Source organism: Tiliqua scincoides, chromosome 5 (assembly GCF_035046505.1).
Source record: "Tiliqua scincoides isolate rTilSci1 chromosome 5, rTilSci1.hap2, whole genome shotgun sequence".
NCBI classification, from domain to species: Eukaryota; Metazoa; Chordata; class Lepidosauria; order Squamata; family Scincidae; genus Tiliqua; species Tiliqua scincoides.
The window spans coordinates 20937158-20954286 of record NC_089825.1 but is presented as its reverse complement, the minus strand read 5'-3'; the positions used below and the strand labels follow the sequence as shown (position 1 = coordinate 20954286).

General features: G+C 37.0%; 1 protein-coding gene across 2 annotated transcripts in view; it reads right to left on the bottom strand.

Moving 5' to 3' along the window:
- The window catches only part of DNAJC1 (DnaJ heat shock protein family (Hsp40) member C1), a 114181-nt gene that overhangs the window by 64551 nt on the left and 32501 nt on the right, over positions 1 to 17129 (bottom strand). For both annotated transcript variants that reach the window (XM_066631196.1, XM_066631197.1), the window contains exons 2-6: positions 12272 to 12373; positions 11408 to 11454; positions 5375 to 5540; positions 4314 to 4408; positions 3082 to 3175 (exon numbers count right to left, since the gene is read on the bottom strand). In XM_066631196.1, coding sequence (XP_066487293.1) covers positions 3082 to 3175; positions 4314 to 4408; positions 5375 to 5540; positions 11408 to 11454; positions 12272 to 12373 — 504 coding nt within the window. The remainder of the gene's footprint in view (positions 1 to 3081; positions 3176 to 4313; positions 4409 to 5374; positions 5541 to 11407; positions 11455 to 12271; positions 12374 to 17129) is intronic.

The following is a 17129-nucleotide window of genomic DNA, read 5'->3' as shown; positions in this document are numbered from 1 at the left end:
TTTCCAGGACCCTCCATAGATAAGGAAACCCGCAGATGTTGAAAACTGCAGGTTTGGGGGTCCTGAAATCCTCCAGAAGCTACAGAAGCTGCACTCCCATTGCCTCCAAAGGATGTTCTGAGGCCTTTGGGAAGCTTTAGAAGGTCAGATTTTTTTGGAAAACCAGAAGTCACATTTTAATACCTTAAAAGGCCTTCGGAGGGCTTCCCCAGCCCTCCAAAGGCCTACAAAATAATCAGCCTCCCCAGACCTCAGAACACCCTCCAGGTCCATGAGGATCCAACCCGTCAGTTCCAGGACCTGCAGATAATAAAATCTGTGGGTTGCGAATCCACACATACAGAGGGTCCATTACATTTAGAAAATGAGAAGCATTGATTAGGAAAATTTTGTTCTAACCTGTCACAAATAATAAATCCTTCATGATCTCATTTCTCAACTGGATAAGGTTGGTCCTTATCTAGGTTCCAAAGCTAGCAGTTTTTCCCAGCCACAGAAAAACCTGGACTCTGAATGACTGAAGTTAGTAATGACATATCTGGAACAGGCAACTGTTTAATACCTAGTTGAAATGCATGTGACGAGGTCCCAAACTGAACTCAGCTTGGTTGCAGGGGCAAATTATTTCAACATGAGCTCACCATAATAATTAAAAAAAGAAACTATAGAATATTTTTTATCAAAAATAAGGAAGGGTGAAACAAATGTACAACCTAGGCTACCAAATGTGAAACAGGGATTATAAAATGCAAAATATAAACCAAAACATCTCAGATGCACAAGTGGAAGCTAAATATCTTAGGGTGCAATCCTAACCCCTTATGTCAGTGCTTTCCAGCACTGACATAAGGGCAATGCAGCTCTGAGGTAAGGGAACAAACATTCCCTTACTTTGAGGAGGCCCCATTGAGTGACACCCAACTGCAGGATGCAGTATATGTCCCATTGGCACCGCTATGCCAGTGCTGGAAAGTACTGACATAAGGGGTTAGGATTGCGCCCTTATTTACTGAAAAAGCAGAGATATTTCCAGTACAGTACAGTAATAAACCTGGCTTTGTATCAGTTAAATACATAACCACAAAGGGTTCATGCAAGAAAATTAAATAAAGGTCTACCTGGAGGCTAAAACAGATCAGAAAATTAATCAATAATTCATAAAGTATTATGATAAATATACTACATAAGTTTAATCGCAGAGATTGGGAATTTTTGTTAAATTTTGTTAAACAAAAGGAATCACAACTACTTCATCTGTAGATGCAAAAAAGGTATCTGATAACATCGAATGGAATTTCCTTACGGAAACACTATTGGCAATGGCATTTAGAGATAGGCTTATGTCTTTGTCTAGGTTTAATATCTAGTGTTCCAACTGCAAACTTTTTAATTAATGGACATTGGTGCTCTGAAATCAGGTTGCAACAGATATCAGGCAGGGGTGTTCTCTATCACCACTCTTGTTCAATATTTCTACAGAGATCCTGGCAGTTATGGTGAGAGGTAAAAAGAAGAATTACAGGTATCACAGTACAACATTTACAAGTATTATGCTTTATCCAGCAGTTTCCAAACTTGTGACCACTGTGTGCTGGAAAAACCCTGCACAGTGTGCACAGAGCTTATCATTGCACAGAGGAGCCTGCTATCTTAATCTCCAATCTCCCCGAAAGGTCACACAGGCCAGCCACATCTGCCCGGAAATCCGGATGCAGAGCCTGTGGGAGTGACAGAATGTGGAAGCAGCTGGCTGGCACAAGGTGTGGGGAGACTGGAGATGAAGATAGCAGGCTCCCCCACAAAATGGTAAGTTCTGTTCACATGGGGGAGAGGTTTACACAGGTGATGAATCTTGCTTGCGGGCAAGGGTTTGGCACCTGCTGATTTATGAAACCAATGGCAAAGAGGCTTACCCCTGGGCAAGTGAACAAATGTTCTGTTACTCAGAAGAGACCACCAGGACTGCTCCCCCCCAACAGGATGAAGTATGACTTTACTTTAGGCAGTGAGGCTGCATTGGTGGTGGTGGGGATATAGATAGGATTGGGATGTTTGTGCCTGAAGAGTAAACTGCCTTTCTGAGCAGATGTATGACTCATCAACCTTCTCAGGCTGGATGGTTTAAAGTTCTCAGCTTAAAAAGTTGAAATTGGCTGAAATGAGGCTGCCTGAGTTGCCTGAAAATTCAAGCAAGTGGTTTAATCTTAAACAATAAGGACCAGTAAGGAAGTAGTCTCTGATACCATGAAACCAGACAGTGAAGAACACAATGGTCCAACTTTGTAGAATAAGCACCAAGAGAAAACCAGGTATTTTCCATATTTTGGAATGCTATTGAAAACAAAGGGGACTCCATTAAGGGCCAATTGCATCCAAAATGCACCATAGGCAGTAATTGGTCAACACACACAATATGAAATACACAGATTCTGAATATGGGGAGAGGATACACATACACTGGATGGAATGGGGAGAGAAGTTCAATGAAAAATGGAGTATAATTATAATTATTTTACTTTTTAATGAATCCCTTATAAATTTATTTTATTCATAAACTTTTCCCTTTTGCCCTAACTGGTTTTTCTTTTCCTGTAAGGTGTACTGAGTGAAGGCTAGCAAACTTCTAACTCGGACATGTACTGGATTGATATGGAGCAAATCTCATTGAATGCAGAGGGGTTTGCTTTCTTGGGGACTGCAGTATGAAACTAACCTAACAGGTTTGTGGTTTTAGAAGGTGTTTAAGTGGGATTTTGCAAAATATTGTTATTTGGTTATGCAGTCCTGTGCACCTTGATTTGCACATACTAAATTGAAGATTTTGTGTAGGTGCTCTGTCAAACTGGATTTTATTTAGTGTTTTTATTTGCTCCATAATTATGCGTGCCTTGTCACGAGTCCCATAAATCATTCAACTGATTCTTTTCAGTTACAATTTGTGGTCTGTGGTCTTGGCTACTGGTTCAGTTACCCACTGGGGTGTAAAAATAACCTGACTTTCAGTGACAATGTAAGAAGAAATGTGAGAGACTTACAAAAAACAAAAAGACAAAAAAAAAAAACAACACCCTGACTTTTTACCTGGAAGAGTTGAGGCAATGCTTTTACTGTCAGGCAGAACCATATTCCCAGTTTACATGGAAGCAAATCCCGCCATTGTGGTTTTTCTAGTAACCTACAGAAATTAAAAAAAGTTTTCTGAAATTTAAAGATATATGTTTTGCACACAATACATTGAAACAAAAGCTTCCAATCAGGAATGACAAGTTGGTAAAATGAAATAGTAATCCGTCTGAGGAACGTGTAAATATTTTCATGCAAAAAATTTTCTCTTTGAATAATGAACCCACCTAAAGCACAGTAGAAACTAAAAAGGAAAGACAGACCAACATATATCTTTAAATAATCATCACAGAGAGCCTCCCTAAGCATGGGCCTGTCTACACTTCAGCAAATAAATCCCTCAGCCCTTTTGACTTCAGCTTTATAAAAAAAAAAAAAAGACTAACCACCATCAAACCAGTCACAAGCGCTGACAACCAGATATGAAGACTGTAGCATAAACAAACCAATACATAAAAATTAATGTCATTTGCAGTTCACTGAAGCATTACTCACTGATGTCATCAGAAGACAGGCAGAATGGTCTCTGATCTCCATCCTGCATTGATCCAGTTCATGCCCCTGCTGTGTGAACTATTTAAACCCTTTATTTCTTTCTATGAATCAATAGAAGAAATGGTGGTATCTTTTGGTGTATTCTGAATGTCGCTACCCTCTCCCTACCTCCAATATTGTTTCTTGACTTAAACCACTATCACCTTCCCAACACACAGAGAGAGAGAAGGAATAGCATTTTACTAACTGCTTTTCCTTCTATGCTCAAATCATGCTAGCCAAAAAAATCCAGGCTAAAGTAACTGCAAATACATTCTGCAAATAAAGGCCCAAGTGACTATCCTGCATTCAATAGGAGTCCCTCTTTTGGTATTCTTCCTTCTCTAAATTGAAGAACAAACAAAAGCAGACATTTAAATCATTTAAATGAATTCTGCTCAAGTTTCCTTGCCTAGTGCTGGGTTTTCAAGACAAAGTGAACACTCATTTTACACCATCAGTCCACACCAGTGTCTCAGAAATATTTTCAACAGGGTTTCTCAAAACACACACACTCACACAGAGCAGATCTTTGCAAGGAGGGTTGAAACATTACAAGATTCTACTCTGTGTACCTGGTATGTCAAAAAGGTATTTCAGCACTTCCTTAAACAAAAAAGTGGCAATTCCATGAAGAGATTATCTGGTGTTCCCACCTTTCATTCTTGTCTGCACCAAGTTTCACTTCGTCTATATTTTTCCCTCCTGTCCTTTTCTTCTTCTCTTTCTTTTTTCTGCTAAGCAATTCATCCTGAAGATAGGAAGAAAAACTGTTAGAGGTTATCATTAACACGTGCTCTGCAAATGTTAGGACGATTCTTCAATTAAGAATAAACAGAACAGTATTTATGCAAATGTGTGGGGGGAGCTACATGATTAAGTAAAATCACCTAACAATAACTGTTGCTATGGTATCCACTCCTTAAACACACATGAAGTCCAGCTCTGTCAGTCATGTGTATCTCCATAGCAATCAAAGTTTCCTTTTTTTAAAAAAAAAAAAAAGCATTCAACTTCTTTTCTCATTCAACAACTTTAATAAGGTAGCTTTGAAAATGTAAAGAGAACAAACAGATGCTAATGCACAAGAACTGTTTAACGAATCCCCTCCCCCCACAAATAAATAAAAACGCTCTAACGCTTTCCAGTAGACAAGGAGACAGCCAACATTTAAACATTTTTTTGCTTCTGTTATTTTACCATGCGAACCCTGGAACATTTATCACGTTTGAAAGACACTTCAATTTGGGGGTGGGGAAAGGAATCTCCATTAAGACATTAAAAGCCAGCGTGAGTATGAATTTCAAACGTCAAGAACGGGGAGGGTGGAAATAGAACCAAACACTCACATTCGTACAATTACCAAGAAGGCCTTGGTTTAGCCTCCAGTCAGTTTAAGAAGGTATTCTCTTGGTTTCTCTGATAACATCAGATCACTGAAATTACCCCTCCCCCCAAAAATCTACTTAAAATCTACTTAAAATTTTATTTTTACAATGTTGCAATCATTTAAAAGGCAGTAATTTAAGTACCACCATTTAAAAAACTCTCCCTAGTCATTTCTTTTGTATCAAATATGTTTTTGTAACAATTAAGCAATTAACAGAAAAATAATTTGGTGTAGAAGAGTATGTGCTGCGCACACACATGAAGGATGAACAGTAAAGAATCCAGAAACCTGTAGTCCTCTGCTGCGATTTTTATTACCAGTGCTTACCAGTTGTTTTTCCAGGTAGATTGACCAAACCACAGCATAATGACCCACTGTGACGATAATGAATAAAAGCAACGCCAATTCTGCATTGCTCATTTTCCTCACTCGCCTGTAGTAGAATACAGGCTGCCGCCAATCTGGTAGCCCATTGATGAGGATATCATCATACCTACAGTAGTAAAACAAACACACACACAAGCCTGTAATGAAAGCTTGAAAATGAACCTTTTTTTTTTAGATAAGGCATGTGATTATTTTGTTTCATTCCTCAGCCTTTTAAAATTATCAAATCCCTGCAATTATTTGTCAGCATTTTCGTCTCAGTTCTAGGACAGAGAGAATTCCAAGCACCATGCTATGGAAATGTTCTCCAGCGACTGTATAAAAAATGGTAACTACTGTTCTTACAGCTCCCCCAGTTGATTAACTTGAGAAATGTTTTTTTTTCCCCCGTACAATGAACCATATGTTCAACCTACCTGTCAATCACTGGTCATGTTCCCAGTATAAAAGAATTACAAAGGGATGATTTAAAGTGGGAAGGCAAGGACAACCAAATCCATTTACTTGCTATAGTCCCTTAATTTATTTAAAAATATAGGAATGATAAAGCAAGAATCATTGTTCAATGGAGGATTTCTTAATTGTAATTTCATTAACATTTTTATTTTGATATGAAGGCAAATTTTAAAATAGCTTAAGATTTTAGAAATCAGAATTCCTGAATTTCTCTTAAATAATTCTATTTTAATTCTTACTGAGATTTCTCATTTTGATTTAGTGATTTTTCTGTCTTGGTTCCTTCCATGTTTCGTATGAAAAACCATTTACAGGAGTTAACTCTATCTACTTCTACCCCTCCTATAAGGGCTTTTATGATTGTGGTCTTACCAATAATTTAAAACACTCATACCACACTTCTTGCCTGCAATGAAGTACTGAATTAGATAACTTTTAGTAGGAAAACTGACAAGAGGCATAAGTCTGTTATTAAAACACTTGGAATAGAGACACTTAAAATACTGTATGCTCAAATTAATCCTAAATGGAGCACAGCTCATTGAATATTCTAATCACGCTATTTCCAGAATTAAAACTGCACTGAAAGGCCTAATTTGGTGCAACACATTGACCAAAATATTTTAATTAAAAATATTCTGAGTTAGTCGCAGGCCTAATTACAGGAATAGAAATAGGGCCTATATTGTCATGCAGGTCAGTAGAACTCAGTAGTAGGTTTTTCTCAAGTAAATTGACCGATCCAGGAATAATAGCGCAGCTGCTGAACTGCCAGTCTTGACATGTAAATCAATTTAAATGCAACAACTGCAGTAGCTACTTTGATAGTTATTAAATTGATACCTTGGAGATAGATTAATGGGGAAAAATTGAATTTTTTTTGCCATTTCCCCTCCCCCCATAAAACTTTGTACAAAATAGATTTCATTCAACAAATCTAGGAAGTTAACCTATGATTAAAATCCACTGTTTCAAGATGATACTTAATTATTTGTAGGCCACAGCAAAATATTTTACTAACTTCTAACGCTGCATATGAACAGGATAAACACTGTATGGCTCCACTGTTAGTTGTTATATGTAAAGTTAAAAACAGGAATGCTATATCACAATTTACTTACTTTATAGGCCATTGCTATAAAGTCAATGTGTGTGTGTTTTTTTTCCCCACTAGAAAAATATTCTCAGTAACCCTGGAAAAGTGGTTTTGATATAAAGCACAAGGGGAAAGAAAATTAATCATTTCAGGTAACTTGAAAAGTGTTCAGACTACAACAGTAATTTAAAATATAAAAACTATTATAAACAGAAATGGAAAACTCAGAAGAAATAGAGTGCATGTATGGATGACAAATTTAAAGCTTCAGTACTACATATGGTTAAGATAAAATATTTTTTAAATCTTCTACACTTTTACCAAATAATTTTCTTAAGAAAAATTAGTTCATACAATAGAGGTTGTCTACTAATACGAAAAGTAACAATAGATACGTTACCACATATTTTATTCCAAATATATAATATGTAATTCACATTATATAAACTGAAATTCATTACATTTTTTTTTTAAAAAAAGCTTGTTTCATATGCACAAAAAATTGAGGTAGGAGAATCTTGTGCACTAACACACTGAACAGCACCCTGTATTTACCAGGCTGTGTCCGCTATCCCGAACAAAAGCCTCCAAGGGTTTAGTTCCAGAATCAATGCTCTATTGATTTTACTATCAATGAACATTATGGCTCACACGACTGGCCATTTTAAAGGAAGATAGCTTCTATTATAACCCACTTTTTAGAATATATACTGTCAAAAGATAAATCACTCCTTTCTACGGTAATTAAGCACTGTATTTAAAAATTAAGACGTCTGCTTAATTTTCAGGACTACATGTGAACAATGATCCTTAAGTTACTCAGGACCCTTTGATAATTTTTAATCTTGTTTTTCACGTTTAGGAAATTAGTTAATTAGGAAGCATGCAGACGATTCATTAAAGTACTTATTTGCAGAAATCAATCTATCACCTACTATGGACCTTCAGAGCACATGCAGCTGAATTAAGCACATAAGGAAACCACAAAGCAGGCTCGCCTTTATACCCCTTGTACCTTATCTGTCCCCATGTGTTGCCCAGAAAATGGGAAGAGTAAGTTCATATGTGTAGCAGACACATGCTAAAACATGCCAAGTAGTTTTCCTCTGTTAGAAAACAGCAGGATGGAGACACTAGTTGATTAAAAAAAATAGTACTATTCCAAAATTCTCACATTCAAAGCAGAAACTTCATATAAAGCTAAAGACTAAAACTAGTAGATTATTCCCCAGCAAAGAGACTGTCACTTCAGACATCTTTGAAAGATGCAATTTTCAAAGAAATCTACTGAAATCCACCCCGCCCCCCCAAATGGTGTTCATCTTGAGCCAGCTAGCTTCAATACTGCCATTGTCTAGCTAGTTACAATATAATGCTCTTAAAACAAAGCTTTGGTATGCATGACTTTTGTCTACTTATTTCACACATACAATATTTCAGAGGTTTAAATTTAAAATGATTCATCTTAAAGAGAGTGAAATATTTTGCTGAAATCAATGGGATCTGCTTCCATGTAATGTGTGTGCAGAATCAGGATTTAAAATGTAAAGCTTACAAGGAAAAGGAAGAGAAAGACTCCTTTCCTCTTGCTTTTGTTGTCAAAAAGTTCCTGCAAATGTATTATACGTAGAATGCTCCATATACTTTCCATTTGGTATATATAAAGCCCCTTCATTACCAAAAAGGTGCCATAACATACATGCCTTGGTGTTAAAAATAATTTAATTCCCTCCACTAGTTTCTGTAAATGCTGTCCACAAGCATTTAGAAAGAGAAAACAATTAGAAAAGCAATATGATTTTAAAATTGGAAATATATTGTTCTGATCATTAAGCTTCTAAAGAAACAAATCTGTTCAGACTGCATTTCATTTTAGCTAATGGAAGAAAAGAATCTGCTGGAATTCAACCCAATTCTTTTTACACATTAAAGACGAGTAATGAACTATAGCAGATTTACTTTGCAATATTGCTACTCATGTAACTTGATTGAAAGTAGCTCCCAGAATCAATCTGCATGTAGTCGAGACCAAGGATAAAATTAAATACTGTTTCCTCTGCTTTTTGACTACTAAGTACAGGATACTTGGAGAAACAAGCCCAACAGGCTTTGCCACTACAGACCACTACCACCCAGTACACAAAGCAGGTAAAAGGTTTGAAATAAGAGCTATTTCAAGGGAAGCTCAGACAGCAATATAGTCCCCTCACACCAGTACTAGCTTCACTCACTCCAAATATTCAAATCAATTTTGAGCTCTGCACACCCAACTGGACTGTTTTTGCAAGTACCCTGGACTTCCTATGTATAGTGGGGTGTGGAAAAAGGCAACTCTGCCAAAAACGTTCCAGAGTGGTCAATGAGCACACTGTGTGACCATGGCCTTGATATCGTGTGCACAAGACTGACAGCAAGCAATAATTTTTAAAAAACATTTTTTTTTTAAATTGAATATCTGAAGTTGAGCTGCTAGATCCTGAGAAAATTACTTCATCAACCTGTTCAGGAAAGCTGATAAGGCGCTTGAAGTGCTTTAGCGATGACGATCCAGCAAACACATATACAGTGAAGCACAATCAGGGACTTCCAAACCTGAAGCATGTAAAGCCTAAGGAAGAACTGAGGGAGTCTAATTCATTACACAATTGATAAGCTTATGCTTATCCCTTGCAAACCCTTGTTGCCCCCTGACGAGCAGTTTATATAGAGCAAAATAAATATCTGCCACATATGTAATCATCAGTGCAGTTATTAAAATGAGCCTGTAAATCCAAATTGGTTAAGCATTGTGGAAGGCAAAGGCCTGGGAAAAGATGCCTTGCAGAGCAAAGGTGGAAGAATTCCTGCATTTCCTTTTAAAAAAGGAAATACTTTCCAGCAATGAAAATGCTTGCCCCTACTGAGGAAGTAATCACGAGCCATTCAGTAGGTACCAAGTTGAATATCATAAAAATTGATCATTGTTTACTGTAACCCATTCTTCATGGGGGCTGTGCCAATAAAATGAAGTGTGTTCTTAAGATAATTTACTTAAATGGAAATTTCATGACAGTGGTCAGCAGTTGCAAAAGAGGCTGTGCCAACTAGCAAACTTGGCACAGTTAGTCTGATGGAAAAAATGTAAAATGATATTTAAAATACATAATACCAATATAAAATCATAAGGAATTTAATATTTAAACATAGTAAAACAGAAAGTGTACAATACCACTACTCCAAAAAGTAATAAAAAAAGAGTGTGTATATGTGTGTGCGTGTGAGTGTGAGGGGGTGCATTTAAACTAGTTCATACCTTTTGCAACCATTTGACATCAGACACTGACCCCCTATTGTTAAACTTCCTAAACTTCCTTGATCTATGACTCCAAGCTGAAAGACTGCAGTGGGAGGCAGGGTAAAAACCATACACAGAATCTCCAAAACTCCTCTGAACACTGTTCCATGGCTCTTTCAACACAGAGGATTATCTGAAAGTAGATAATCTCTACTATGAGACCTGGATTCATGCCAAGGTTTCTACAAAGCCAAGAACCTCCTGGAGAACTTTCAGCATCCCTACTCAGAGAATTGAAAACCAAGAGATATTTCAAACACAACTCCTTTGCTGGCAGCAAGCCTTTATTTTCTTTGGTCAAAATATCTGGGTCACCAACAGCTAAAGTGAGTATCCTAATAAATCAGAACACCCCTCTGGATAGTTATCCAAGCACAAGTGACTATCAACCAATATTCCCTTCTTGCAGGTACTATGTATCTTGATGACACTTTACAGATTTATGTGAAATCTTAATCACACCAACCACAACCTTTAACTATTTTTGGTACATTAATGGATGGGGTTTCTTAAAATATATATAATCAGCAACATAATATTCAGCAACAAAATACACTAAATAAACCATCAATAAAATAAGCAGAGTCTATCAGAAAAGTAAAGATGTCATTCTGTTGTTTTTGTTCTGTTTAATTGTTAATTATGCTTATTACTGTTTTTATTATCTGTTAAATATGTACACTGCTTTGGAAGTCCTTCAGATCAAAAAACAGCTTCTATTAAAGTATATAAAATAAAACTAAAAGATTTGAACAACACACACTCATTGCCTGTGCTAACTACTATGAGCTTCAATGAATCTTGAATAGGTGGGATAATTTGAGGATCAGATTAATGAGGAAAAATCAATAGTTAGACTAAGCACATGTTTATCTTATAATTGATAAAGTTATTCCCTGTTCCCCTATCAACCTTGACTAGGACCTAGAAAGTCTATTTATACACATGCAAAGGGTTTGTTAGTTGGTAAAAAATAAGAAATCATTCAGCAAAACCTGTGCCTTTAAAGACATTCCAGACATCGTGGCTCACATTAATGGCTAAAGAACTGAACTCCTGCTTCAAAATATATACAAGATAAACTCACCTACGCCTTCTCTCTTCATCCTTTAAAACCTCGTAGATGGCCACCAACTAAAATAAAATTGTACTATTATTTTTTAAACCAACATCTGCTCTAAACCACCAGATGGTTTTGCAACATTTCAAATATAACTGACAAAGTTCTCTTAAAGTGAGAGTGAAGAACAGTTCAAGTCATTCTATGGAACATTACAACATCCCAACAACTTTTTTAAACATTACAATCCCTCTTATGCACATCTCACTTTTTCCCTCTCTCTCAGTTTTCTGTAACTAACTGTCTGCACACAGTAATATAAATTCAATTATCAACTGAAAAGCTTTTTACTTTTAAAAGCACACTTTCATAGTTCATTCGCAGTCACAAGCATTCCACTATTAATAAAAAATACCAAGTAAACAATTTATGTTGACAAAACCTATCATGCCATCTTTGGAAATGCACTAATATAGAAACACTTCATGTTATACACATGAAATATCAACGTAATTGTCTAACAGATATTTACTTTACAAATATTCGATTCTATTATGAAATAAAAACATGCAGTTTTGGCACTGTGCAACAAAAGGAGTCTACGATGTCCATTTTCCAAATCTAAGCATTCTTAACTAGAATTTTCAATTTCTGATAGCATATGGTGCACTTCTACTCATGTTAATTTTTTGGCAGAAATCTTAACCCATCTACAGCTTAAAGTAAAACCCAGCTACAACAAAAGCTTCAAATATGCGATGAAATATTCATTTCTAAATACCATTCCAGAATGCAAGCTATATTTATTCAAATTTTAATGATCATACAACAAACATGTCCCGTCCCCCTCTTCTCCCAAAGGTGGTGGATATATAATTATCTGTCACTTACTTGTCTAAACTGCGTTTCCGCATTTTCATCTTTGTTCTTGTCTGGGTGCAATATTAGAGAAAGCTTGCGATAGGCTTTCCTAATGTCTGCTGATGAAGTATCCTACAAAAACACAAAGCAAACTTTGTCAGAAATGAATTCCCAGAACCTTGTTAAGATCTGAGAAGACAGCCAACCAAATGCAGGGACCCGAGGCAATGTAATTTGAGCAATCATTCTTAACAGCCGAGATATGCAGAGCCTGGGCCACATGACTGAACAATCAGTCAATCTAATTCTGCTCTCCTCTTAACTTCTTTCAATGCCATGTGCTCATTACAAGAAGACAGTTATTTGCCAGATACTTTCAAACACTTGCTTCCTTAAAATTAGTCAATAAATCTTCAGAGACAATTAAGAGATCAAAAGGACAAATTAAAATTAATACATCTGCATATCTTCAAGAAAGTTACTCAGATTATTATGCTCATTTTTTGTAAGTTTCATGCCTTGCCTTAATGCTGAGCCCTTAATGTTAGATTTATATCTGTATTAATTTTTGCAGAGCTTTCAAACAATCTTTGTTTCACTGTGCCTATGTAACAGGACTTTTAAAGCTATATCAGCTTGAATCGCATGAGAAAACTACAGCAGATGTACAAAACAATAGCACTGTCTTGATCTCTGTTCGGTTTCGTTTTTCAAGCTTCAGCCCGCCTTTTAATTGCTTAAATGCACAAATTCTGTTGCCAAGCACACACAATATGAAGGATGCTGCAGTTAATCTACACCTCTTCTCTGGAGGAAAAGGTTCTATCTATTACCCATTGGAAATTACACAAAGTATCATTACATATATTGTGAAAACAACAGTTTAATGATCAACATGTCAAAGGCAATGCATCCTTAATGTGATACATAACCACCATAACAATCTATAGCTTAAACAGAATGGAACCCTGTAGGCAGTTTATTATTCTTAACACTGCCTGGGTAAAAGTGAAACTCACGTCAAGAAAATTAAGCATGAGCACTTTGTTCTGGAGATGTATTTTATTCCAGATTTAAGATGGTAAATGGGATGTGTGTGTGCATGACAAGATGTATCTATAATATGCTCTAGAACTATGTCTGTGCAAACTATTGTTGTGGGTCAAATCTGGAAGAGGTCCTGAAATTATAAGAAGCCAAAAATAAGACAATTAAAGCAGCACTGTAATTAGCCTGTCAAGCCTTTCAGTACAAAGCACTGTTTTCATTACAGATTTATAGCACAAACCTAACTCAGCATAAAGCATTTCAGGCCAGAAGGGAATAATAGGGTGGAATGTGTTGTGTGTGAGGGAATGTCTCCCTATTTGGTGTACATGGACTAGGAAGCCACTAGACAGCCAGCAACAACATACATGCTGCAAAAGTTACATGAAACATGTGGGTTTCATGCTCTCTCCAACGTGAAAATGCTTTTAGTGTAAGGCACATAACACCTGAAATTACCTTTTCATTTGCTTTGAGACTAATGAGGAAAAAGATTTTTCAGTGTAGGAGAGTTACTTCCCATATCCTTTAATTATAACAATGTTTGTTTGCACAAGACTGTGGTCGTTCTGATATTTAAGCAGTATCGCTTTAATAAATCTAAAGTTAGTCACTGGGCTTAATTTTATTCTCCTTTGTTAGATCTTGGAATTGGAGGCATAAGGGAAAAAGTAAAATATTAGTAATAAATGCAAGTGAAAAGCAGCTTTATTTTTACTCAGAAAACCAATATGCTATATATGTAAATTAAGTAATTTAGGGACTAGAAATCTGCACCTTCACCTACTGCTTCAGCAAGATGTCTCACTAACACAATTTCATTATGTTTGGACATGGCTGTGAGGAGTTGAGCTAGCCAATGCAATATTGACCATGACTTTGCAGTCAATTAGACGAGGACAAATTGAGTTCATCATCTGTCACTTAATTGTGATTAAACCCTAAGGGGCAAAAAGGAGGTAGGAGGAAGGAGTGAGGGTGAATCAGGAAAAATTCATGTTTAGCACTGTGCCATGTTTAGACAACACTATTATTTGTCTACACCAATCTCAAAGCCAGGGCCAACACTGTAACCGTTAATTGGTTTCTATACAACACCGGTCAGATCTCATGGTATTTTGTAGTCTAGACATATATAAATTGAGTCCAAATAACCTCAGATCTTGAAAAGTTTCTGTCACTCTCATTTTTCAGAATTTCTGCAAAGCCAAAGGAAGCATTCAAAGCTATTCTAATTCCCACAAAATCCAGATTGAAAATGAATTAAGAATGGCATTCTTATTTATTTACCAAATAAAACAGGAATTTTCCTCCAACTCTTTTTTTAGATTATACATTATATACAAATAGATTTTATAGATATAATAAATTTTATAGATTATTTAAAAATTATATGCATATTTAGGGTTGCAGACTAAGTGTTCTGAGGGAGCTATTTTTACTCTGGCAATCCGGAGTTTCAACAACTAGTAGTGAGAGATGCTGCTCTACTAAGAAACTGTTTCTCCCCATGGCCTGATAGCAGGAAAGTTCAGCAATCCCAAAAGCATAATCTGCAAGGCTAGGTTTATGGTGGTTGCTTGCTAATCTAATCAAATCCAATACAGTTGGATGTTATGTCTAAGGCCTAGTTCTCACTGAGGGGTAGATTTGTACCCATGCTGTACAATTTCAGACTGCAGGTAGGAGCTCACACCATTGAATGATTTTTCCATACAAAAAAATCCCTGCACACAGAAAACTAGAGAGAAACCAGAGAGAAAGTAAGGCTAGAACTCCAAGTTCTAGTATTTTTAATGTAGAGGTCATTAGGTTCTGGTTATTTTTTTAAGAGAAGTGTTCAGCCTGTGATCCCCCTCCCATGTTCTGAACTGGTACAGCCTAGACAGATTTGTACCACCATAGCAAAAACTCAGCCTATATCTTTATCATCACCTTCATCTCCTCTTTCAGGAATCCCATTCCAATGCTCCAGAGCAACACATTACAACTTAGACAATAGGATTCCCACAAGTAGCACTGCTATTTACTTTCAGATTTGTAATCAAACTGCTTACACCAATTCTTCATCCTCCCTCTCCTCCCAAACCTTGTAAACTGCATTCCTTCCAAGTGGCCAAGCATTCATCACACTACTGATTAAAGAGCACACTGCTACACAAAGCAAGATTTTGTTGCAAATAGGCTTCTATTAACTGTGTGAGCACTGGTCTCTCCAACATTTTGTGTTATTGATCCATTTTAACCATAGTTAACAAATTTAATTCACTGGTTTCAGTCATATCATGGGAACATGCAACTATTTTATCAAAAATCCTGTGTTCTTTCAGCAGTGCAGTCATTTTCTTATAAAAAAACAAACATTTTCATTATTAACAGCCAATATCTGCTGCAATAGTAAAGAAAAATACAATTTACTCAATACTTTTTGCTAACCACAATTATACCAAGTTTGTAGTTACAGATTAATTAATTGAACTTGGGGCTGAATTAGTTTCATATGGAAAGCGGGGGGGGGGGGCAATGCAGAGGTGGAAAGGAGAGGAGGACACTTAACCCTCCCCAAGTTGCCAATTTCTTAAGCAAATACTCACCCAGGTTCTTTTTATCCCTTTCCCCAAGTTGGTCTTAGAGAAGGAGAGAAAAAGCTGGAACGAATATTTCCAGGGGATAATCAGCACTTATGGCATTCTTGCCTCCAACCTCCCACTATTGTTTTCAGGAAGTGTGGGGTCAGGAATACACATTTTCTAAGAATTCCTAGCTCTGACTTTATTTACAATCATTGCTCCATTACCTATGTGAAACAATCTTGAACTTATCAGTGTCTCAGTTCTGCAAAGAAGCATGTATTGATACATCGAACTACTCGAAGAAGCCGTCTGCTATAGACCCTGGACAAAAAGGAGCGTTCAATTACAACTAAGAGTCAGAAATCTGTTTTGGAGTCATCATGCACCATTTTATAGTATTTTACCTTGGATTTGGACATAGTTTGGTCTTATTTACACACACATACATACACACACAAACGCACACACCTTGAAAAGCAAAGACAAGAGGAAAAGACGGGAATATAAGACAGTTCATGAAAGCAGCCATCCGCGCAGCAAGCCCACTATGAGCCGCCCACTTAACCACCCACTGAGGCAAGTAAGGTGGCTGCTGAAACACCCTTGCTCAGGCTAGGGCTGCATTTGTAGCTGAGCAGGTACTTTAGCCAATCACACCACCCTGCGCAATCATGAACATATCTGCTACTGCAGAGACCACCTAGTATTCTTTGGCAGAGGGACAAGGTGGCTGCTGCTGATCCTCTAGCTGGCTCAAGACAGTGACTGACCTGGCCAAAAGGCCAGGAAGCACAAGCAGTGTAACCTTAGAGCAGCTGCATCTATTGCTCTCTGTTTTCTGGTATTTAACCCCTTAAAAACCAGAAGACAGAGAGAGATGCAAGCAGGAATTCTGTGTTTCTTGCCATTTGCCATCCTGCTGCTTACTGGTGAGTGGCAAAACTGCAGCCCACATCTGGGCAATCTGCACTTCCACTAACCTTGCTCCAAGGCCTCCTCCCACTCAGCATCCCAAAGGGAATACTGACCTTTCACTTTTCACACAGCAGCTGCACTATGTGTCAACATTATATGACTAGCTGTATCTCCTCAACAGTTCAAATGTTTATGGACATTCTGTCACATTACAGCCGATCATCCAATGATGCAGGGAGGGCTCTCAGGGTACAAGTTAAAATCTAATTGATACACATATACATATGGCAACATATATTAAAGACAGGTCTTGAAGAGATACTGTAGACATGTTGAATGAGCAGTCCTTGAAA